Source organism: Corella eumyota, chromosome 1 (genome assembly GCF_963082875.1).
Source record: "Corella eumyota chromosome 1, kaCorEumy4.1, whole genome shotgun sequence".
NCBI classification, from domain to species: Eukaryota; Metazoa; Chordata; class Ascidiacea; order Phlebobranchia; family Corellidae; genus Corella; species Corella eumyota.
The window spans coordinates 19878011-19903298 of record NC_137490.1 but is presented as its reverse complement, the minus strand read 5'-3'; the positions used below and the strand labels follow the sequence as shown (position 1 = coordinate 19903298).

Sequence of the window (25288 nt, the reverse complement as noted above, 5' to 3'; positions counted from 1 at the left end):
TATCCACAGTAGAATAATAATACTTATCATAAGTTGTATTTTTTTTTGATAATGTAACATAAACTTTATCACTATCATGATTTATTGTAAATTAAAATTAAATTGTTTTTTTCCTAAATATTAAAACCTACTTTAATTAATTGAATACCGATCCAATACAAAAATACCACAATTTCTTTAATCAAGTGTTTGTTAAGATTACTTATCAAAGTTTATATAATGAAATGATATAAAGTTGAAATATTAAACTTTGGCTATATATACATTAAAGCAAATTATAACTTTTGAATTACAAAAAACTGACTATAAATATATTCAATAGTTTTTATGTATCTTTTAACTTTTTAACCATTCTAAATTTTAATCTAAAATAATATATTTAAATATTTCAAATAACTCAACTATTAAAATATATTTAGTTCCTTTTAAAATGCCAAGTAATTTTAACTTAACATTTTGCTAAATAATATTATACAACACAAACTGACAAACTACATAGTTTTAAAAAACGTTTAGCCATTTTAAATAAAAAATAAATAAAAAAGTATTGAGAAATATCCTTTATTTTTTCACATGACAATAACTCAATTGTTAAACCTACGCAAACGGCAGATAATTTTACACTATTACAATTCACATAAATCGTAATCTTTTAAATCATTTTATGTTTTAAATTTGTACTAAAACGTCCGTTTAGATGTTGGTGACTAATAAAAAAAATCAACAGCTTAACAAAATAAACTACGCCTTAATAACTAAGTCTCCGTTTGTTCTAAATCTTTAAAGGCATTACGCGTTTTTTTCTAGTTATTTGATAATTGAAAATTGCTTAGTCAGTTGGTTGTAAAAATTTCATGTCTTGGCATAGTTTAGAAAACACGCTATGCCTTTAACCACAAAATACAAGCAACCTCTTTGTCAAAAATGCCGAGCTTTTCAATCTATCTCCTAGCGAGGTTAAATACCAGTTTTAACGTGGCACATTTGTGCCACCGAATTAATGCTATTTAAAAATGCTGACGTTATTGTAAAATTTTCAAATTATTGTATTTATAAAGATTTGTTTAAAATTTTATAAAGATTTTATAAAGATTTGTTTAAAATATTTTTATTACAAAAACGTAACGTAAAAATATTACTTTTAATGTGCAAGTTTCATAATACGAACTATTTCTAAAAAAAATTGTAATTTTGCTTAATTTTTTTTTATTTGTTTAGTCTTAATTAAAATGTACACTTTACAGTCTAATGTTACGACATTTATTACCTACCAGCGCCTTACTATATGGTATAACGTATTATTAAAGTAAAAAACTAAGCAGATCTAAACCAGTCCAATTCGATCAGATGTCTGAGATTAAAATAGCTTTCTCAGTATTTTCTTTTTATGTTACGCAATCTTAAAAACTTTTTTTATACATATTTTTGTTTAATGTTATATATTCCTACAAATTATCTCCAATTAAATAAAAATACTATGTTGTTTAAACCAGTAGGCCTTATTTAGACAAGGACTGCTTTGCTAAAAAGTAATTACTTATATTGATAAACAAACAACTTATTTGTGTCATGATATATTTATATCAATCTCAGATAACAATATTTGGCTGTAAAACATAGTTCATCACATATTTATATTGTATATCCTGATTTCTAATTTTATAAACAAAAGTTTTATGAATTAAACAGAAATTTTGATATAAAAATAGGCCTATTAAGCTTATTAAAATTTGATGTTAAATAATTTGCTTACACATTATTAATAAACAATTTCTATAACATTGACATTGGGCAAATAACTGCATTGTAGAAGAAACAGAAAATTGAATATAAAATACTGAAACGGTGCACTGGCAATGATATACGAAAAATAAACACTAAAAAATAAAAATTCCTGAAAAAGTAAAATATATGAAAATTCAGCACCTTTTTACCGAGACAATTTGTTTTAAATTTGCACAAAATTTGACATCTTCACAAATAAAGGTGACTAGCTAAACAAAGAAAAATGTGAAACTAAAAAAAGACAAAAATAAAAAATGCAAGCTTGGCTATCTCACAATTAAAATAAATCAAAAAAGGTAAAATTAGTAATATTGGTTTAAGTTCCTAGTACCAGGTAACTCCTGCCTAGTTTGCCGCTGATAATATTCATATAAGGGGCTGCCCCGTGGCAAAGAGTTATCATAGAACGAGTCCCTCCGCTCCATTCTGGGCTCGTTATTATGACCGGTATCCAACGTTCTCGCGTTAGGCTGGTGATTACGTTGCGGTTGTAAAGCAACATAATGGTCACCAAAACTTGGTGTATAAGTGTTATGCCTGCTACGCTGCGCAATTGGTTGATATATAGGTCTGTTAATTTGATTATTATTAGGGTGGTTATACCCGTTGTTATATGGCACGCGTTGTGTAGCATAGTGCGGTATTATATGCTGCGGTTGGGAATGGTAACCGTAGTTTACAGACTTCGGAAACGGAAGAGGCTCCCGGACGTGACCGGAATGCTGAGACGAGATATGAGGTCGCATATGCGAGTGATTAGGATAGACAGGGTTGTTCGGATTTAAAGTTAACGCGGTACTGATGTTGTTAAACTCAGGCTGGCGCGGTCTGTTCTGTAAGGTTAACGCACCTCGATCGTGGTTATTTGAACTTTGTAAAGTTGTGGGTCGTGCTAGCGGGGGGTCTGAGCCGCTTGACGTGTTTGGGGTGACTTCAATCTCATCCTGGTATTCGTACTCGCTCGTGTTGTCCTGGTAACCTACGTCATCAGTCTCACCAACCGCGGGAAACCCGTTGTACCGTGACACGCTCCTTTCCTCGTTATTTTCCTCCTGAGGAGAAGAGGAGAAAACGGGAGGAGGAACTCCATCGAAGTGATTATTCCCGCTTGCAACCGCGCTGATGACGTCATCGCTTAATGACGTAGTCGATCGACGCGGGATATGGTAGCTGTCGTCATCAGCAGTGTCACGTTGCCATGGCGCGTTAGTACAGCAACAGGAACACCATTTTTTCAACAAAGTCTGCGTCCGAGATTTTTTATTCTTACGACGCCTATTGTCGCTTATACGGTTTAAATAATCCACGTGGCTGTTACGGCCTATGAGATTTCCCTCAGAGTTCGGTGTACTATATAACAAGTTGCCAGCAGTTGTAACGGACGAGCCGGCGTTGGAAGGGTGAGAATTAGCCAAGAGACTTTGCGTTTCGGTCGTTTCGGGCTCGGTTGGTTCTTTCTTCGAAACTTTTTTCGAAGGTCGAAAATATTTCACGTTTTCGGAGCGAAGTAAAAGCATGATTACTGTGAGGAGAAGACCGATGCAGATGCTACCAAATACAACTGCTAATACACGGTCAGGATTCGCTAAAAAAAGTAGTATGAACATTTTTTTTTTTGTATATATATTTATCCTCGATGTGGGAAAGTCAAATGCACGACTTAAACACAGAGTAACATCAGTTACTCCGACCCAGTCTCGAGTTGCCTGTGGCAGTTTGGGATATTATAGATTATAATTGCCCGATAAATATACTGCTGATTAAGTGCTGGCTCAGCAGAAGTTCATACCGTTTATAGCGCCTTACTCAAGAGTGCTACAGCATGAGATCAGTGGGGATTAAACCCACGACCTCATGTGTGGTGTAACAAGTGTTCTTACCGCTACACCACGCTGCCGGTCAAATTAAGGCAAGTTAGTAATAAAGTTAATAATTTTAAATATATTTATTTACATTTGTCATTTTCTTTAGATTAATAATTTCAAAGACACTAATATTGATATGGCAGAATCATTTAAAGGTTGCCTAAATGAACCTATATGACATTATATTAAAATCTAGTCGATAAATCACAAAAAAATTAAAAAAACTTACATCTAATATACATCACCACAGCGGTGATGCTTCGTATAAAATACAAATTATCATCGTGGGATGTTTCCACGTAAACTAACGGGGTGACTGTGCTATTCGCCAGCATATCTGTCGAGTTGAGGTAGGGTGTTGTAACGTTGATTTGGCCGGAAATTGAAACGTTTGTTCCCGTAAAAGGAGTTGGTTTTAGCGCGGTGTCATCAGTGGGCATTTGAAACTCGTTTGACGCTTGCACTTTTTTGTTTTTATTTTTTTTCGGGGTCAAATCAGAAGAAGCAGATTTCGTAAAAACTAAAGCTAAACAAAAAAATATTTTTTTTTAAATTTGAAATTAATTATTTAAATTTCTTGTGTGCTAAAAATCTGTTAAGCGAAGTCTATTGATTTAAATACTCGGGTAAACCTAAATTATCGACCCACATTTGAAACACTCTTTTATTCTAACACCAATTTGTTTTTTATCAGTTGAGATAAAGGTCGATTTAAATGCTGGAAATGACGTCAAAAATTAGGAGAAAAAATAGATCATAAAAAGTATAGACAAAGAGGTTGAAATAAATACATAAAAACAAGTTTTTTTTTGTAAGTACAAAATAATTTCCGGAATTTGTCATTTAAATCTTGCATTTGTTTCAAACGGAAGTGCTAGTTGTATTGCTTGACTTGAGAAAATTCACATAAGTATTTATTATTTGTGTGAACTGAATTTAAAAGATATTACACCACAGGATATGATCTCAAAATCTAAATGACTCTCAATTGTAGTTGTGAGTCATAATAAATATTGATTGTATATAGGTAGCAATACCTGCAGTATGTTAGAGTTAGTTGATCTGAATACCAGCTGTATTAACTAAGACAGAGCGGATATGATGGTTTTAAACAATAAACAACTGGTATTAAAATAAAGCTATGTTTATTTGTATTGTTGTTAGTTTAAATAAACAAAACTAATGCAATTTAAATGATGAAACCCTAATTATGTTTTAAACTAAAAAGTGTATATTGTTAGAAGCGTCTAAAAAATTTTAAATTAATTATTTTAACCTTTTTTTAGAAATTAAGATTAATTAAATTGTATATGGGCTATAAGATAATGTTACGTGGATTGGTATTAACAACAGTATTGACATTTGTTTATGCGGAAAGTGTGTGGAAATTGGATTTAATTGATGATGAAAACTGCGTTTCAAGATGTTCTGGTATAAGAAGAAGGTAAGAATAATGTTCAGAAAAAAATTCTGCTCAGCAAATATTTCTAACTATAGTTATTTATAAAAAATTTTTAAAAAAATCTCCTAAAATATTTTTGCTAACATTAAATATTTTTATTTAGATATTGTGATGATGTGCCTTGTGTTAATGGGACAATTATACAGAATTTTAATGTATGTCCCTACCCGCAAATATGTCCAATTAACCAATATGTTTATGGAAATATTATTCAACAATGCAAAGGATTTTGCGACCTTTCAACAGAAATAGTAAAAAATATTTTCGTAATATTAATAAACAACTACATTTATTTAAAGACCTAATGATTTAGTGTATCTTAATATTAATTTGAACACACCATTTCAAAATACAATGTCAAATAAACATTTATTTAAAAAAAATCGTAAATAGGTAAAAGATATCAAGAAAAAAATTATATATCAATTTAATAAAAATTTCCTAAAAATGTAAAAAGCTATTTAAATATATTCCAAAAATCCAACCAAAAACAACATTTTTTATAATTTTTAGGTAGATGTAAGCTGTAGTGGAGATATTGATTGCACATTTACTGAACAAAGATTTTGTGTTGATCATTCAACTTGTACTGGAGAATGGGAAAATTGGAAAGCTGTATCAGTTTGTAATGCAAGTTGTAATGGATACCGAAGGAGAGAAAGACGGTAAGATATTTAAATGTTGTGCCATATTTACCATTCTTAGTTGTATAACATAGGTACTGTCCAAAATTTTAAACAATGTATATAAACAAAGCAATGTATTACCTATACCTTTATTAAAAATATTTGTACATGCATTAAAATAAACGAAATTCATTTAATAAAGAAGAAAAATAAATAGGTCTGTGATGCAAATAGAGTAATAATTGTTATGAATCATAACTCTATCTCATAATCTATAGGTTTGTTTACAAAAACTGTAACAATTAACCGCGTAATGTTAAATGCTTTGAAAGTAAAATTTTTCTTTTTGAGGTATATAAAATTGTTATTTTTTATGTTTTTAGTTGTATATCTGTGTCAACTGAATCTAGAAGTTTGTTTTGTTTGGGTGGAAAAGGTAAAACTAAACAGGTTGAAGAAATAGCTTGTAATAATTCGGAAGAATGCAACGACATAAATACACTTCCAAATGCGTGAGTTTTACAAAATAAAATATATTGAATTTTCTAAATTATTTTTTTTAACATCAATTCTTCGTTTTGATTATTTAGAGGTCGTAACAACGTTATAAACTGCGCTACTCAGTGTCAAAATAGCATCCAGAGCACAAACTTGAATCGTTTAATTGAAAAATGTAATCAGAAAGAAATATATGAAGAAAACTTATGCAATTCGTAAGTATGACACATTTTAAGACGGTTATAATTTTTTGTTTTAATTTTTTTTTAATTTTTAATTTTTTTAGAACGCGTTATACAATGTCATGTGACAGTGATGTGAACAATCAACTATGTACTAGAATTAACGACAATGAATACCCATGTGATGATTTGGTAGAATGGTCAGATTGGGGCCAGTGGAAATCACATAACCGTTTACGGTTAGAGGTAACAGGAAAAATATTATAAAATAAACACATTCTTGGATATAAACCATTGTTAGATAAAAAAGATCTTATCATTTTGCTGATAAGATGGACTCAATATTTGAAGCAGAATGTCAGCCTTACATATATAGAAAATCTTATTAATAATGCATTGAAATACTGTAAATATAAACCACATAAACTGTATAACACTAATAAGAGATCAAAGTCATTTATTATGTATTAATATTGCATATGTTTTTTAATGCTTTGTTCTAGATGCGATCAAGATATCAATGGTGTGGGGCCACAGTTTCAGCTTTCTCTAGCTCGGGAGTTTGCAGTAGGGTGATTGTGATTGATAAAATGTGCAGAGATGATGGTAATTTATTTTTGACTTGGTGTATAGTTAATGTACATGATATTTAAATAACACAAAAATCAATTAAGTGGGGATATTATTAACCTAGATTTATGCTTTGAAATGTCATATATTTATTTAAAGAGTTAAATTTACAATTCTTTTTTTAGAGAACACTTTTCAACAACCTGCTATTCCTCTATGGGGTATAATTCTAGTAGTTTTACTGATACTTTTTATCCTATTACTTCTTGTGTGTTTCTGGATTGGTAAAAAAAGAAGCAGTTCCAAAAAATCGAAGAAAAAAGTTAAAAATCTTCCACCGCCATTAGAAATGAAAGAGATTGGACATAAAGAAGAAAATAACGAAGATGTGTTTGTGGAGATACTACCACCACCACCTTCAGAATTTTTACAAAGCGAGTCTAAAACTCGAAAGACTTCAAACAACTTAACTGTTATGGATAGACTTGGAAATGTAACTGAGCATTTTTATGAAAAAATCAACTCCAGAAAATCGAGGATTTTTTCAAGAAATTCGTCGACTTCATCAACTCACCATAATTCTCCGATAACAAAGAAATCAAACAGTAATGCACCGATGTATTTAAAACCTAACAACGGGGTTAAACAAGTAAATGAATACACAATGTCATTAGAAGAAACGCCAAAAAAGGTAATTACCAATTAAAGTTTAAAAAATAGATTTTCTAACTCGAAGAAATTTGACATTTTATTACTTTTTAAAACATCTACTATCCATTTTCTAAATATAACATTATTTTTTTGTAAAATGTTTATTAACCTTGCTTTAAATATTGATTTTGGTATAATAACATCAACACAATATTATTTTAGAAGAAATCGAAACGTGGAATAATGCGACCAACTTTAAGCCACAAAAATAATCAAGATCTTCGTATTTCGGTCACTATCACCGATCCAGAGGGAATTGAAGTTGGAAAAAGTGTTTATAAGGCAAATAGCCAACGAGCTAATACAAGCAGAGGATCGGTAAGAACAATATTCAAGATAGTACCATGTAGAAAGATATCGGAATTTAAAAGTCCCATATACTTATACCTAGGACTAGGTTATTAAATACTGCTAAATATATAAGCAATATTGGTTCATATTTCTCATATTTAATTGTAAATGCCCAACTTAAATCAGGTAAATATAAGCTTAGCGTATAAGTTACAATGCTTTAAGCACGTATGTCCAGATAAGTTATAATAAATTAAACCAAATGCTACAAGTTTAACATTATTCTGAATTGTACTATTTTTATTGCAGAATAACTTACAGGTATCAGATAAAAAGAAACGTTGGAGTAGGGTTCCGTCTCCAATGCACAGGAAAAACCAAAACGAATTCTTCGAGAAAGAAAAACAAACGCAAAGAGATTATGGTTAGTACAAATAGCATTCAATTAGCATACAAAAAATTATTTTAACTTTTTTAATATAACAAAGGGCTCAAAATGCTCCATTTCTTAATTACAAGTAGCTTTAAACGAATAAAAATAATAGTATATCTTTTAAAGAATTTTTTTTAACAGTTTGTATTTTGTATTTAAAGTAAAATCAGTCAAATATGTAACTGGTAAAGAAAACAGTGGACATACCGACTGCACTCTACCGCCACCTCCCGACACCCTTCAAAACAACAACCCGAAACAAAAAGACGATAAAAACGGAATCAAGAATATATTCCGAATTTTCGGTAAACAAAAACCGAAAAAAGTTGCTCATAAGTACGACGAGGTACCGGTAGAAGGAAGTCCGCGTGCAAATAAACCCAGAGTATTTCTGTCATCTGCTAAATCATCGTGTATAGATGAGGACAGAATGTCGCAATGGTCTGACAGCACTTTTGATGAAATTGACGATTCGGGTAAGTTAAAAAAGGACAACATTAGGCAACACTTTAGTATAAACTGTCAATTTGAAAATACTCTTAATGTCACAAAATTTGGTATAATTAAGCCAATATTAAAGTAAAGCACAAATAAAATATAATTTTAACAGACGACGATTTTCCGCCCCTTCCCGAGCATATAAGTCCAAGAACGTCACTCGAAATCGACAACAAAAAATCAACAGCCCGTAAAAAACATCGCAGGAACAAATCAAAAGACGCTGCGCCACATCGAGACTTAAAAAGCAGATCGTCCGAAGAATCCACCTCCACTACTTCGCCGCCGGTGGGCGCTATTGTGCCAAATTTCCCGCACGTGCAGAATAATAAAGAGAGAAAGTTTCTACCACAGGACAGTGAAGAAAAATATAATTACCCTAAAAGCACAGCTTTGCTTGTAGAGGAGCCGCAAGCAGTAGCGTATATTGATATGTCGCCTCGTAACAGCGAAAAAAATTCCCCGCTCGTAAGGAAAAACATTCAAAGCTGGATGAACCTAGGGACACCCCCTAAGCCAAAACACTCACAAAACAACTCTAACGCCTCGTTCAATAGAACGCCTTCCCCAAAACCAAGAAGTAATAACGGTTCAATAAATGCTTTAACCCCAAAAAGAGGGTCAGATCTTGATGAAAAGTACATGGCTTCAATACCGGTTTCACCGGCGTCCGTAGGAAGTTTGCCAACCGATCAACATGGATATTTACATCTCTCGTTTACAGAACACTAACATATAGTGATAGTACACTAACAGTATACAAATCCAAGTACGCTTTACCCAATAAAATCTAAGTATGCCTGCTACGGTCATATGTATATTGGGCAAAAAGAAACCAAAAGTTTGTGAAAAATATTGATTGCGTACCTAACTTTTTACCACTAGCCTTAAGAATTATATATTTAAAGAAGTATACTGTAACAAACACATGGAATAAAACTGACATTAAAATAACTGGCCATTTATAAGTCATACAAAACTATAGCGAATCTGATCTAACTGTACTACTTTGTTCACTAGTATACTAACTTTCAGCATACACAGAACGAAAGCCACAAAAAGGTGGTAATTAGGAGGTTATTGAAGGCTGTGGTATAAGGCAACCACAAACGAAATTTAATAACTGTTATTTTACCATGAAAACAAAATTTTTAACAAAATGATGACGTAATTTTTGCCTGGTGTTTTTTGAAGTGTTTATTTTTTATAAAAGTTTAAAACAGTATTTATTTGGTAAATTCAAATTAAATGTGGTTTTTAATTTAAAAAATCGTTTATTCTTTAAAAACGTACAAAAAATGATAAAAATTTAATACCTGTATTAGTACGTAATGTTGATGACGTAGCTATGCTGATTGATGACGTAATAACATCGGTTTTTGTTGAGGTTAAAGTGGTTGTTGAACTTTGTGGGGTGGACGCAATTGTAACAACTTAAAAAATCAAAATTTTAAAAATAAATACGAAAAAATTTTAACAAAAAAATTTATATTATAATTTAAAAATATACCTTTTGGTACGATGACGTCACTTTTTGACGTAGTGGTTGGTGGTAATGACGTCACTATTTCAACAGTACTAGAAGTTGTTGTCGTGGGTAATGTTGTTGTAGTAGTTGTAGTTGTTGTAGGTTTTGTTGTTGTTGTAATTAAGGAAAGGTTGGAGGAAGGTAGACGACGAGTTAAATAACGTTTCGGAACTACAAAAAAAAAACAATTTTAAGAGATATATTTATTTCAATAAGATAATTTAGGTACGAGAAATGCTTAAAGTCTGTATTCTTATTATAGAAAGCCAAATTATAGTAATTATATAACCTTAACTTATAATAGAAGTGTGAAATTTAATAAACTTAACAATTAAAATTTTAAAAATATAATAATTTAAATAAAAAGACTTTTTATAACATAGTTTAAGTTGTTAAACACTAAATTATTTTAAAACAAATTATTACTATATATATTGGAAAGTTATGGTTTAAACTTTTTTAGCCATTTACAGTTTATTGGCCTATTGTTAAAGCCTAAATAAACAAATTAAATACGAAAATAAAAGAAAGATTGTCCCTAAAGTCAAGTAAACATTATAAACGCACATGTCTATACATGAAATTTGGTTTTATTCTTTCCAGATGACGTCACGAGGTTAAATAAATATTTGAACGACTAAGTGATAGGTATGTAGCAAATAGGCAGAAATTCTAAAATTTTAAACAACAAAAAAAGTAATTTTAAACAATAATCTTTTGCGTTAAATTGTACGGAGAAAAGTACTGTGAATTTACGTTTCAAAAATACCCTTATTCTTACTTTTTTGTTTAAAATTCAGATTAAAAACCCCGCTAATCAATCAAGTGATATCCAATACCTTGCTAATGGATGTACTGAACCTTTCTCCAAAAAACTAAGCTTTTGTTTCGTAATTTAAACACGAAAACCACACGTGTAATCTACTTAGAAATTTCTAAAACAAAATATCTAGAATTTCTGAAATAGTATAAGTATTACATTTTTCAGGTTTATTTAATTTTCTGCCCTTTTCTTTTTGTATTTTCTATTATATAATCATTTATAATAAACTAAAATACTAACATAATTTACTGAAGTGTTCAATTTCGGTTGATCACGTTCAGAAATACGCAGAATGAACTGAGTAGGCACGTTTTCTGCTTTCTAAACTTAGCCTATGCACCTGCCTGTCCGTAAATCAACTGTAATTTAAAAGCAGACATTAAATTAAATCAGGCGATAGCACGCAAGAGCCTTTTAAACGACAACAACTATTCAATGCCACTTTAGGCTACGCTACAAAGTAAATACAGCGGCAACTTTGCCTTTGTCCAAGCAGAAAGACGGCCGTCTGAAACGGAAAAACATTTTTTTATTGCTTTCAAGGTTTTGTCCGGTAATAAATCAGCCAAGACTTAGCGTACAAGTGTAAATACTACAACTAGGGGAACATAGATCTTAGATCACCTTTATTTTAGGCTGTATTTACGGTAGGCACTGCTAACCGGTAATTTAGCCTCACCCATATGCCAAGAGCTTCCAGTGAAAGGCTTGTAAAGTGGCTTACATAATGTTATGCTCGATTTTAAGTTTATAAACAAAGTTGAACGGTCTTAGTCAAGCACGGAAAGAGAAATGTGTTTTTTTAAACAGGAAATTACCAAGGTCAAGTACTTCCTTTGGCATAGCGACAATTTTGTCGTAAATGAAATTTTTTACAATATAAAAATATGTAACCTAAAATACCAATGCTTAAATTTATATTTTCATACAAAATTAAAGATGGCCAGAATTGTCCATTTTTTGGTCAACTATGCACTACTACCAATCTTTAAAAAAAATACTCTGAGTTTTAATCTCTTTGTTTGTAATTTATCAAGTTAAATACGTCACCAGAATTTCTGTTAAATTAAACAGGCCTATTTTATATCAAACGATGGATTAGACATTAGATAAAAGAGGTACTACTAGACATAAACAAGCGTACAACTTAAAGTGGTTGACTACATAACATTAAAAAACAAACCGCATTGTCTATAAATGACGTACTTTAATAAAGCACGAAAATTTCACAAATTAAAAAGTCATCAAATTTAATTTTTTGATCTGACGATTGCTTGAGTTATAGGTAATAAAATAAACAATTTTTTTTCTTTCAAGTTGAAGTTTGCCAAACGCAATTTAATTTGAATAGGCGTATGTAGCGTATGACGTACATTAAATGGTAATGACTGATTGATAAATCAGAAAAAAAAAGAAATTTAAAATTAAAAATTTCCAAATTAGAAAAAACGTAAATTATGTTACCTACCCTAGCAACACAATATTAATTATAAAATGTTTAACTTTGTATCCTAAAAATAGTAACAGTTTTCGGAAGTGTTACACATCATTAAAAAAAAACAAGTTAAAAAATTAATTTGTTTAGCTATAAACATTAACTGAATAACCGCAGTGTTTTGTCAACTTTTTTGTGGCTAACTGATATAAGTTAATCGGTTTAACTGGCAGCTTAGACTTGTTAACAATAAACAAACGGAAATATGTACAAGCTAAAAATATGTCAAATATCATTACAGCATTTTTGTATTTTTTTTTAATTAAAATTAAAATCTAAATTTTTTAGATGTATTTTTTGAATTTTTGACAAAAAGTGTTTATCTAAATTTTACGTTAATTTTTTTTAATTTATTTTTTAATAAACTTTAAATATGTATTACTTTACCTGTCGCCAAAATAAGCAAAACCAGTATAAATTTCATTTTTCAGAATAATTTTTCTATAATATTTTACATAACTTATTCCATAACATACAATTTTTCCTACACAGTATAGCTAAATAACAGCGTTGAATAAAATAACAATGTTTTATTTTATAACCCTATAATTTAAGTTTAGTGCTTAGGCATCTGAAATAAAAATAATTACAGTTAATTATATTGGCAACGTTGTTGCATATATAAATTAAACTTTATTCACCTTTTCAAGCACTTACTACGCCATAAATCTCAAATGCCTGTGAATTAATAAATATATAATTGACTTAGCAAGCTTTTATCACTAAATTTCTTTGTACTTTGCCGATATTTAAACTTGATAAGAAAGTTAAATAACTAAACTGACAGAGTCCTAGACTAAGTGTTAAATCATGTAAAATAATTCGTGATATTGCTTATTGTTTTAAGGCCTGAAGCTATCTATATAACATATGACCTGAAATATTGAGTACAACACTGCACTTTACCGCCAAATCTTATATCTCTTACGCACAATACGTTCTGACAATACGTCACAATTAAACTAGGTTTTAAATTGAAATTACGAAAAAAGCGCGGTATTTTGCTTTGGTCATTTTTATTACTTGACATTTTTGGATTATTTTACAAATTACTTTTTACTGGTAATATTATGTAACAAAAATATAAACTGCTATACTAATTTTATTTGTAATGTTGTTTTCTGTGTATCTACAACCCTTGAAATGCATGCAATCTATTAAAGAAAAAAATGAAAATAATGTTAATTACTTCCAATTAAACTGTTACTAAATACAGAAAAACAATACGATCGTGTACTTGAACTAAGGGTAGTTGAAGCTATAACTTCCTTAATATCAAATTCCTTAACTTTAATTAGGCTTCCTTACAATGCTTCTGCTTGTTAACTTTGCACAATAAACAACTTAAAACCATCACAGAAACTAAACCCTTTAAAACTGAACCTGAAAATCCGGTGACCGGTAAAGTTAAAAAACCTTAAAACTAAGACCACAAGTGCAAACATTTGAAATGCTTCACTTAGAGCGGGATTATGTCATTCCGGCTTATTTTACGCGGATATACGCTTGTTTGCCTAACAGGTATTCTGTCTAGAAAGTCTATCTTTACCCACTGACGCAATGGCCAATTCATTGACAATTGTTAGGCTAGGGTTAGTCGGGGTTAGCTTGTATCTAGACAACGTGAAGTGGTCGATAATAACTTAAACAAGCACATACTATTTAAGAGTTAGTCTAGATACTTAAAATACCCTAAAATGCGATGTCACCATCTTACATCCAAAATAAATCCAACTTTAACATATTCCAATATATTGAGTTATATAATATTGAAACCTTAATGATTTTAAAATCAGATGAACTTATTTTAAGTGCATTTTTAAAGTGATTTTAATACGTCGTTATAGTTTACTGCAGTAGCTATAAAAACCAGCTCAAATGCGAAATTGGGTACTTATTCAACACATACAACGCTTTGCGGTCATTTTTAGTATATTTAGTTATAGAATGCGTTTTGTTATCTTCAAAAGTATATTAAAAACCGATATATCACACTTTGCAAATTTAAGCAAAAAGTCGTCTTTAAAATTGATCACGTGACCCCTATTACACGGTTTGTGATTTCATAAACCAAAAATAAAAATCTCATCGCTTTTAATTTCATAGTTTTGGTTTCTTTTTAATTGGATCAATATTCGTTTATTGGTGACTACCAAATCAATATAAACAAATTTTTACGCGGTCATTGGTTAGTAAAATTATATAATCAATCAATATCTTTTAATTGGCAAAAAAATCTTGAATTACTAAGCATTTACAGGCGTATTTTATTATGCGGTTTAAGTATATAAAATCCCTATCTAGGTATAAGTGATATTAAGTTACAGCTGCTGCCCCCAACCTAACACTAATGTCCATTATACCCAATTTAAATGTTTAAAAAAGCACTTAAAAAATCTATATAGCTGTATAGTGTTACAATAAAAAACAACTGGCTTAATTTTTCTAGCAAATTTAAGTTTTTACAAATATATTTTATTGTCTATATATTACTTTACTATTTTTAAAAAAAATTACAACTTATCTGCCAACAGCAAAAATCAGTCAACTAGAATAAAACTTCTTTTATATTTAGCTAAGCGCTTAATCTTTTTAACATTTAGGCAATGTTTTTAAATCCGTTATGACGTCTTCCTTATAGTATAATATAACTGAGCACACCTGGCCTAGTTATATCGTTGGAAGACAAATAAAAGCCGGAAAACGAGAGAATCGTCCCCTTTTTTACTTTCACTTTTTAGAAGAGAGAATACACTTTTAAAATGAGCGAACATTTTTAAAAAGTTTGTTGTAAAATAATTACATGTTTTAATTATTTTTACATATCCTTATAGGTATTAAAAGGTGTTAAACATAGTATAGGAATGTAGCGTGTTTAAATATATGATAAACGTTTCCTAAAATTGTCGCGATTTTTATTTAATTATCACTTTTACGACAGCAGCAGTTTTTAGATTTTTACTTAATGCCTGGCCAACACCAAAACAAATATTAACTTTATAAAGTTACATCATTTAATAAAATTTTTTTAAAGTTTAGTCGCAAAATTTAAGCCGAACTACTTAAAAAATTTAAATTTTTGCTAAACACTAAAAGCTAATATAAAATTTTTAAATGCTTTGAAAATAAATAATAAAATTAGCCTAGGCAAAACTTCTGCTAACAAAAGGATTATTACAAAATAATTTAACAAAACTAATTAATTGATTTTTTTCTGTCCTGATTTTTTAATTTTAATTCTTTTAACTTACTGCATGCGTATTCCACGTGCATATAATTTCCGCACAAGTCGCTAGCGACCGGTATATTACATTTTTGTTGTTTGTGACATATTTTTGTGACGTCATCCAAGGCTTTCTCTGACGTCATATTACAATCTACAAAGAAAATAAATTTAAATCAAATTTATTTATAAACAATATGATAAAAAAAGCAATTTTAGTATTTTCACAAAGCCTCTCTTGCGCCCACACGCGGTCACAAAAACTTACTGTTGAGTGAAGAATTGCCGCACATTTTATTATGCATGATTGTGACGTTATAAATGGCAATAATTGATCTCGGACAACGAAGTTTTAAGTTAGTTGATAAACAGGACCCGCCCGTTCGAAATTCTCTAGGAACTAAAAATAAAAAGTTTAACTTAATTGACAATTACAAAAATTTTTATATTTTTCTTTAATTTTTATTTATTAAAACTTATTGCAAATTAAGCCAAAAAATGGTTTGTGCCAATAAAAAAAATAAAAAAGGATGTCTTTTTTTTAATATCTAAATATAAACAAGAAAAAACTAAAAAAAATTTTAAAAAATATTCAATTTTTATTCCTTGCACTTTTTTACTTAAAAAATTTAAACAGTTGTTGCAAAAGCAATAGAGCGTTTAAACCAAAACATTTAATTAACAAACTTACGTAATCTACATTTGTAAGTAACCTTCAAATATTTAGTGGTATCAGGACAGGGATCTCCCCCAAACACTCTCTGGTTAACCAAAAGTTGGCAGTGTCTTTTGCTTTCACATTCTGAAGCTGTTTTCTGTTTAAAAAGTGGTATTTTTATTGGCCAATTAACGAGGTTTTACAGTTATTTAAAAACGCTTATGGGTAATTTTGTTAAATAGTGTGTTTTTAAATAAAAATAAAACAATAAAACCGTAAACTTTTGTGCAATTGAAAATTATTATTATTCTGTAAATAAATTTTAAAAAAATTTTAAAATGCTTTAAAAAAACTATAAGTTAAGTATATGTTAGTTAAAACATTTTAAAATCTTAGCTTTATCCAATATTTATTTTACAAACTTAAAAATTCTCGCTGGTATTAAGTTTAAAACATACAAGCGAAAATAACTGTCAACAATTTTGAACTCTATTTGACAACCCTTTAAAAGAACGTGATTTTTTCAGACATTTTACACACTTCACTTAAACATACGCTCAAAAACTAAGTTGGGGTAATTTAATACTTGAAATATATGCTAATTAACGTAGATGACCATTAAGATAAGGTAATACTACACCATTTGTTTTGCAAAGTAATTTTAGAACGATAAGAAGTATATAGCCTAAGTATTTAGCGGCACAAAATGGTAATGAACCCTATTTTCCAAGTGTGTGGTATGAAGGCTTTTGTCAAGCTATAATGTTGATCCGCTACGTTCTATAATTATTGTAAATATATATTGCAACAGATTATAGCAATTTTAAAAGATAAACAATTCAATCTTTAAATTTTCAAGCAATATTGCAGGGCTTATTATAATACCACAACATAAGAGTTATTATTACTAAAAATTCCTTTTTTAAATTTTTAAAATCAAATTTTAAAACTATATTTAAAAGTTTATTCTAGATTGCTTGATAGCTTGAATTGGCATATGTCAACACTTGAGTAAAACAGATAAATATGTAAACAAGTAAAGGCAAAGGGAGTTCTTATCTTTGGAAAAATGTATGTGGTTATGTGAATGCCCACACAGTATAATGTACTTATTTATTTGGAAAAATACAACGTTAGGTTATAAAAGAGTTCATTTATAAAAAAAAAACTAAGAAATATTAAAAGTAAATTTTAATTAAACTATCCTACTTATAAACAAAGTTAGTATTTATAAATAAAATTCAACATTTATAAATCAAACACCAAATTTTTTTTTTATTTTTTAGCAAAACCTTAATTTGTTTACAAAAAAAACAAAAAAAGGGCCGGGTAATTATCATTTGTGTCTCATTATTTTCCTAGCTTACAATTTCATTCCATTTGTTTTAAATGGGGCCGGAAATAAACACAAAAAAAAAGCTATGTGAAAATTTGAGCGTTTCACCTAACCCTATGATTTCATCGCTTTGAATTTTCGGAGTCAACACGTGACGCATGTTGTTTGTGACGTAATATGACGCGTAATCAGATTAGAGAGTTTTATGTAAACCGGTTGAAAGGCATGAAATTGATACAACATAACTAAAATTTTATAAAAAAATCAAAAAATATTTTTTAAAGTTTTTTTTAAGTATCAGTTACTAAAGGTACAAGTTGATATAATGGGTTTAAGGTTTAATTCAGTTTTATTATTTTCTACACATAGTTTAAAGCATACACTTTTTAAACTTAACATTTTTTTTAAATTAAAAACAAAAAAAGCAAAATAAATTTACAAATAACTAGAAATCTTGATATTTTATCTAATATTTAAAATAAGGTAAAAAATATTTCGATTTAAATATTCGCATATAACTTTAATTAAATTACTTTTACAGTACAAAGCCAAAAGTTAACTTTATTTAAAACCCATTACGTTTTAAACCTTATATTTTACACTCAAATGAACCTAGTTACCACCCCACTATAGACAAAAGTGGAAACCACGAAGTTGTATAAATTCCACCCTAATTTATTACCATGAAATATTCGACAAATTCCAATTACAAAAAGTTTTTAGGCCTCGTTTGATCTTTAAAGCTTAATTGTAAACAAAATGTTGAAAGCTATTATAAAGTAGAGTTAGCGATATACACAACATGCTTTGTTCAATTTAAAAACAAGTTTTAAAATTTAAAGCCTGCTAAGAAAGGGTTTATAATTTTGTTTTTCCTGTTTCGAACCGAAATATATTGAAAAACTTATTTTAAACTCACGAAAGCGTTAATTTTTTTCCTTTCGTCTTAAATATCACTTGACTCTGTTAGCCTGTGCCCAATTTAGGCGTATTTCGTCGAAAAATGCATCGCAAATTGATTTACCAATTTGCACAAGGCTAGAAAGTGGGAAATTCGCGCCGTTTTGTGAAATTTAACCCCGGCTCGTTCAGCTGAATGACGTAAATTGTGTGGACCCACAATTATCCCAAAAAACTAGAACATTTTTCCTTTTTATTAACATTACGTCATTGGGATAGGAAATTGAAAAATATTGTTTTACAAACGTAAAAAATTCTAAAAAAAAGCTTTAGCATTGGTGAGAAAATGTATTCGCAAAACTAAAATACCAAAGTCATTAAGGAAGTTCTTTTTATAGTAAAACAACAATGTTACATAAGTTAAAAGTTATTTTTCTTACAATATTAACAAAACAAAAGCCTTAACAATCTTTAAATATGTTTAAAACAATTGTTTTCAAATAACATTTGCAAAAAAATAATAAAATATATTTTAACAAGTGTTTTTGTAATGCAAGGCTTTTACAAAAAACTCCCTATTCGTACAAAATTGTTTTTAAACAACTTATCCGAATTAAAACACTATATATTTATTGTATTAATACAAAAGTTAAAACCAAAGAAAGTTAAACTAAGTTCATATACAAAGTTATTATGCCTAAACACTAGCTCATTATTTTGTCCTTATTTAAACAAATAAATCAAGTTCCTACGTCGAAACAGCATGACCGCCGAGTTTTAGAAATTAAAGTTGAAATCACTATGCGTTATAGTGATCGATCAGACAGTTTACTGTTAAGGATTGAAACAAGTTTTGAATTCTTCGAAAACAGAAGTGATATGCTTAGGTCAAATGGCAATTCATTATTTTTTACAACCGCTATTTTTTCGGTAATGGCAGTTGTACAAATAAACAAAAAGTCAATATTTGTTTTTTTGGTTATTGAGAATAAAACGGTAAACAACACAATTAAGAAAAATGGTAAAAAAATAGAAATTTAACTTAAAATAAAAACGCAGAACGAAAATTAATTAAGCCAAATGTTACAACAATAAAAAATGCCAAATTTAAACTAATTTAAACAAAAAATACCAGACCTATAACCTAATTTGACCAAAAATATCGATTTCTTTACAAACAAATACCAATAGAATGAAATTATTGTTTATTTAATAAAGCGGGGAATTTATGTCCGCGTTGTTTTTTAATGATCCCACGCTGTGCATGGCAGAATTTTTGTGGGCAATGTTATTGATTTTTACTTCGAGGAATTTGAAAACTAAAATCAGGATATATTCAATTTCACGCTTTTGCTTGAACAAACCCAATTACCGCTTCCTTAAACTGTTTTTTTAGTTAATAAATAATAGTTTTGGTATTTTTCCAGGCCTAAGTATATTGGGTCCAGTAAATATGGTATGCCATACTATAAAACCATGCGTTTAATTATATAAAGGTATTGTGAACTACGTAATTATATTAAGTTTGTTTATTTTATTATTTAAACTGTTATTATCCATTATGTGTATATTAAGTTATCTTAGAATATTTTAGAATATTTCTAACTATACAATTTTTAAACATTTATTATCGCAAATAATCTTGTGTTTACAAATACTTCGTAAAATTTATTGGTAGTCTATGTAATAAATGAATTTAACAAGACGGTGAAACGATCATGGTTATAGTTATTGATCGGCAATATATTATAGCACTCAAAAAAATAACGTAATGTGATTGAACTATAAAGATAAATTTGCCTTTTACAACAAAAATTGTTAACCCAAAACGACGTATTTCTGCTTTATATCAAATAAACTAGAACACACAACGATTTAACCATATCAAAAACCAAAGTAAAATGAGAAAATTCCTTCACTACATAGTAATTAAAGGGGATTTCTACACAATGCCCTTACATAACCCAATACGCTGAATAATAAGATAAAGACCGACCACGTGGTTTCTAGTAACTATCAAAGGCGGGAAACTTAACTGAAAAACTCAGTCGTAATAACTTACAATCCAACTAAATACCCCGAGTATTACCTATGACGTCATACGTAAAATGTAATAACTAGCTAAGTTATAATTATGGAATTTAGTTAAATTGGGAACTATTAAAACTAATACAGTAATTGTGAATTTTTAGTACTTTTTACTGTTTTTACAACTGGTTATTAGAGTTAGGTTATTGCTAAAATTCCTCAAAGTAGTTAGATACACAAGGCAAGCACACAAGGTAACTGTGATGACATATCTTAAGAGCAAATAGTGTGGCATTGGTGCGGATCGAACCCAAAGCCCTTTGGGTTGTAGGCCGCTGTCATGACCAGTATACCACACTTTGTTTTTACTATTAATTAATTTGTGTAAAAAATGACTTTACAGGCTAATTAAAGTCAATATAAGCAACTTTTATTACCCCAAACCATTTTCAAAAATAAATCACGTCTATTTTAACTGCACAAATTAATCAAAAATAGTTTTAATAATAAATTCTCGGACTTACAGCTAACGACGTTTCAGCTTCACAATCTAAATTTTCTTTCCCGAGCAAGGGAGTTGGGGAATGGAGGATTGAAGCATACATAGGACACATCAACCTGTTTGGTAACTTGCGTCCATACATAGCACTCTATATGTAAAAACGTATTGTTAAGTATTATATATAACAAGTTAAATGTAAGCCATATGAGCAATAGCAAGAAAATGAAACTAAAATATTTAAATTTTTTTCAAGTTTTTTTAAAGTTTTTTTTTAAATTAATGTTTTAAGAATTAAGTTTTAGCTTTTATGAATTTAAGCAATACCAAAGATTGACATAGTTTTTTTTATTAATTTTTGTGTTTTTTTAGAACTTTTTTATGTAAACATTTATCAATTACGGGTAACCACTTTTTAAAAAAATGTTTCGAATATTATCTTATCACAGTTATCAGTGTATAGGTGAAAAGGTTATTTTAATATTGAACAGAGACATATAAGGGAAAAATTCATTACAGGTCGTAAGGTTTTAATATTAGTAAATATATTAACACAGTTCGTTTAAAGCATTTATTCATAAACAAAAATAAATAAATAATATTTACAAAATAAATAATTTAATTAAATTTTATGTCATTTTTATATTAAAATTTTATATCGATAATTAAGTACGATAAAAACTAAAGTTTAAATTATTTATTAAATATGACAATATTTTAACATTTAGTTACTATCATAGAAAATTTAATTATTTTTTTATTTTATTTTTTTATTTTTTTTTATTTTACCTCGATAGAAATAGTTGTCATGGGGGGGCAAATAATATATAAGTTATTTCCCTCACAAGCTGTCGCTGTTTGGGTTTGAAGAATTGAAGAAATATAACCTGTTAACAAAAATAAAAAAATAATTATTTAATACAAAACAAAAAATATTGGTAATATTCTTTTATACTGATTAGAATCAGTAACAGTATAATTAACAAAAACGTTTAATTACATATAAAAGCGAAATAAATTTAAACCGGGTCATATCCTTAGTGTCATTTTATATTAAATTAAATATCGTCTATTGCAAAATAAACGTTTCCAATTGAGCTATATTTTCGCATATGTTTCAAAGCATGAATATTTTAAAAACAAACACTAATATTCAATAACATTTCAAGTAAAAACACAACCAAATACACTATACATCCGTTTTAATGTCAAAAAGTATACGCCTTATCAAGTTAAAATAACAAAACTAGTTATTTTTAGGATTACAATAAGCACTTGACTAACAGGGCATGTATTTTAGCCTAGTTCTTGTAGTTATAAAACACTTGTCGTGTAAAAAAACACAGCGTTTTCTGCATATATACAAACAAACATCTGTCAAAATCACTTTGAGTTGATTTTTACGGGTTTTTAGTTTGTGTATTGTTGGGAAAACTGCATCAAAGTTGTGTGAAATTAGATACTAATCATTGGTGTGTGAAATTTACTGCGTGGAAATAATTTGTGGTTATTTAATATACGACTGTCTACATCAGTTAAATAAACAACAATAGACGTAGAGTAATTGTATATTAGGCATCTCTTTTTACCCGTATGACTTGCAATTTTTTTTCAATTTAAAGTTAATTTAAAACTATTCAATAAAAATGTTAATTGTAATGTTTTTCACTGTAGAAAAATGTCTATGGTAAAATTCTAGCTATTTTATGAAGCGAAACAATGTAAACGTAGATTACAAAAAGTTATAAAATTTGACTTTTAGATCAAAATTTTCCGAACCGTTTAAAAACCGATTTTGTCCGTTTTCGAAAAATAAAATTTTCTCTCGAGTTATAAATAAATTTCTCATGGAAATTTGAACGCGTTTAAAAAACGTCATTTACATTTGTTGATTTTATCTCAGCATATAGACAGCTAGCTCATCATAACCAAACAAGAAAGTTTTCACATATAAACCCATGTCGTTTATATACCATAAAGTTCGTAGAAAAAAATCGAATAATCATAGCTCATTTAATACACTAACGTAACGTATTTAGATTTCTTATCTTTTACTGATAATTTAAATTACATACCTTAATTGGATTTATAAATATTTTTAATTGAACAACATTTTATGCTATGAGGTGTGTCTATAAACGTGGCAAATTAAATGTTTTTATTCGATTAAAATCTTGATTTTATTAGATTAAAAATCAAATATTCTATAATGCCTAAACTGAATCAATACTTGAATAAATAAAATTTGAATAATATATAACGTCTAATAAGACAAAAATCGAAAATTTAAAAGCTATTACAAAAATTATTTAATTTTTGATACAAATATTGAGGTAATAAATAATTTATTGTAACCGTTTTGAGCGGGATCAAAATTATGAACCTACATTTCAGGAAATTCCAAAAATTTATAAACAAAATAAATTAAACTTGATTTTGATTTAAAAAAAAAATAAATTCAATTTTAATCCAAAAACCAATATTTAAACTTAATTTATTATTACTGAATTCGTGAATTATTGTTTGATTAAATAATATGCATAACCCCGTTAGTGAAAATATGGCATAATTTCAAAAAAATCGTTAATAAAAATAGGGCGTGCATCCTATTAAGTAATTGTGCAAATACTATTCCACCCAAACGCTATTAAACAACGCCTACCATGCTTTTAACCACAAATCGTCACGACTCAAAAAATATGGGCATTAAAAACTCGTACATGTCAACTAGGTGTCACCTGATAGCGATGGGAATAATTTGAAATTGATATTTATATGTGTTCGCGCGTGTAGAAAAGTGCTCTTAGTAATAAACAATGTTAGATAATCAAATTATAGAAGATCGTGTGATTTGATTTAAAATAAAAATGGCCGCAACTACTAATTAAATAGCTTTACATCAAACGAAACGATCTAAATTTATGTAGCCTATTATAAATCAAGTATTCTTTTTAGTAACCCGAATTCGTTGATGTCGCGTAGATATAACTTTTTGGCATAGAAAGCAAATGGTTTACATACAGCAGATTAAAGTTAAATATTGATTTTAAATAGGACGTGTTTGTCTTTAAGACTTCTCTTTACAAGAGCTTAATTGTAATCCAAGAAACATCATTTTTGACAACCTTGTAAGCCTTTCGCCACAATTAACTTTAAAGATTAGGTCTTTGTGTTGGGAATTAAGCAGCTAATGTAACCGCAAAACATTAAACATCAATAACTTAAACACAACAAACCAATTACCCGCGGGTTTTCTTACTTTTAAATGCGAAAATAATAGCCATCATTTAAAATATAAAATCAAAATGTAAAGTTATTGATAAGCAAATTAGTCTTTAATTGTTGTTTTGTTATGATTTTTGCAAAAAAAACAAAATGAATTTTTTTGATTGTAAACAGCTTGAATTAAACCCAAATTATTTGTAAACAAATTAAAATTAAATTGTTGAAAACTTGATATAAATACCTGCTGTACCTGAATAGTAACTTCCATTAGCCATGGTTAGCATTTGAAAGAAATTGAAAAATAGTAAAATTTGACATAACATCAAAACAGTAGAAATCCGACTGATTGGCTGCTGTTTGTAAATATTCCTTTTTCTTGATTTTGGATGTTTTAAATTTGTAAATTCGTTGTTTTCTTGAAAGAAGCTATATGAGTTTATTTTGTCAAAGTCAGCTAGCAATATATCTGTTGATTTTATTTTGTCGTAGCTAGATTTGTTTTCATATGATAAAACCACATTCGGGCGTTGTTTTTTATGTCCTTGCCTTGAAAAAACTTCATTAAACAGTTCGGGCATTTTTGGGTACAACAGTTTTTCTCTAATGCCTAATAATGTTATCTAAATTCGATTGCTATTTTTAACATACTAAC

General features: G+C 28.8%; 2 protein-coding genes across 3 annotated transcripts; one reads left to right on the top strand and one right to left on the bottom strand.

The window, feature by feature from the left end:
* Nucleotides 1-1573: 1573 nt before the first annotated feature.
* On the bottom strand, nucleotides 1574-25288 carry LOC145759330 (uncharacterized). 2 transcript variants are annotated; one of them, XM_082573137.1, is made up of 10 exons: nucleotides 24878-25288; nucleotides 22201-22298; nucleotides 21437-21562; nucleotides 16682-16805; nucleotides 16259-16390; nucleotides 16019-16144; nucleotides 10432-10620; nucleotides 10238-10354; nucleotides 3880-4176; nucleotides 1574-3370 (listed from the first exon to the last, which is right to left on the bottom strand). In XM_082573137.1, the coding sequence occupies exons 1-10, from the start codon at nucleotides 25212-25214 to the stop codon at nucleotides 2088-2090; spliced, it is 2829 nt and encodes a 942-aa protein (XP_082429263.1). In that variant the 5' UTR covers nucleotides 25215-25288; the 3' UTR covers nucleotides 1574-2087. The 2 variants fall into 2 exon arrangements, with proteins under 2 accessions (XP_082429263.1, XP_082429272.1); XM_082573146.1 differs by having other exon boundaries at nucleotides 24887-25288.
* LOC145759346 (uncharacterized) lies at nucleotides 4973-10333 on the top strand. Its single transcript, XM_082573157.1, has 12 exons — nucleotides 4973-5094; nucleotides 5216-5363; nucleotides 5626-5777; nucleotides 6122-6250; nucleotides 6329-6451; nucleotides 6523-6664; nucleotides 6922-7024; nucleotides 7174-7679; nucleotides 7862-8017; nucleotides 8300-8414; nucleotides 8585-8899; nucleotides 9034-10333. Exons 1-12 carry the CDS (start codon nucleotides 4976-4978, stop codon nucleotides 9651-9653), a joined length of 2628 nt encoding a protein of 875 aa, XP_082429283.1. The 5' UTR covers nucleotides 4973-4975; the 3' UTR covers nucleotides 9654-10333.

Excerpts from the sequence above, each read along its gene's own strand:
- LOC145759346 (XM_082573157.1), top strand. The coding sequence starts at position 4,976 with ATGTTACGTGGATTGGTATTAACAACAGTATTGACATTTGTTTATGCG. Across the intron at positions 8,415-8,584 it reads ACAAACGCAAAGAGATTATG|TAAAATCAGTCAAATATGTA; the intron begins GTTAGTACAAAT and ends TTGTATTTAAAG. Across the intron at positions 8,900-9,033 it reads TGATGAAATTGACGATTCGG|ACGACGATTTTCCGCCCCTT; the intron begins GTAAGTTAAAAA and ends TAATTTTAACAG.
- LOC145759330 (XM_082573137.1), bottom strand. The coding sequence starts at position 25,214 with ATGCCCGAACTGTTTAATGAAGTTTTTTCAAGGCAAGGACATAAAAAA. Across the intron at positions 21,563-22,200 it reads TGACAACTATTTCTATCGAG|AGTGCTATGTATGGACGCAA; the intron begins GTAAAATAAAAA and ends TTTTACATATAG. Across the intron at positions 16,391-16,681 it reads TACTTACAAATGTAGATTAC|TTCCTAGAGAATTTCGAACG; the intron begins GTAAGTTTGTTA and ends TTTTATTTTTAG.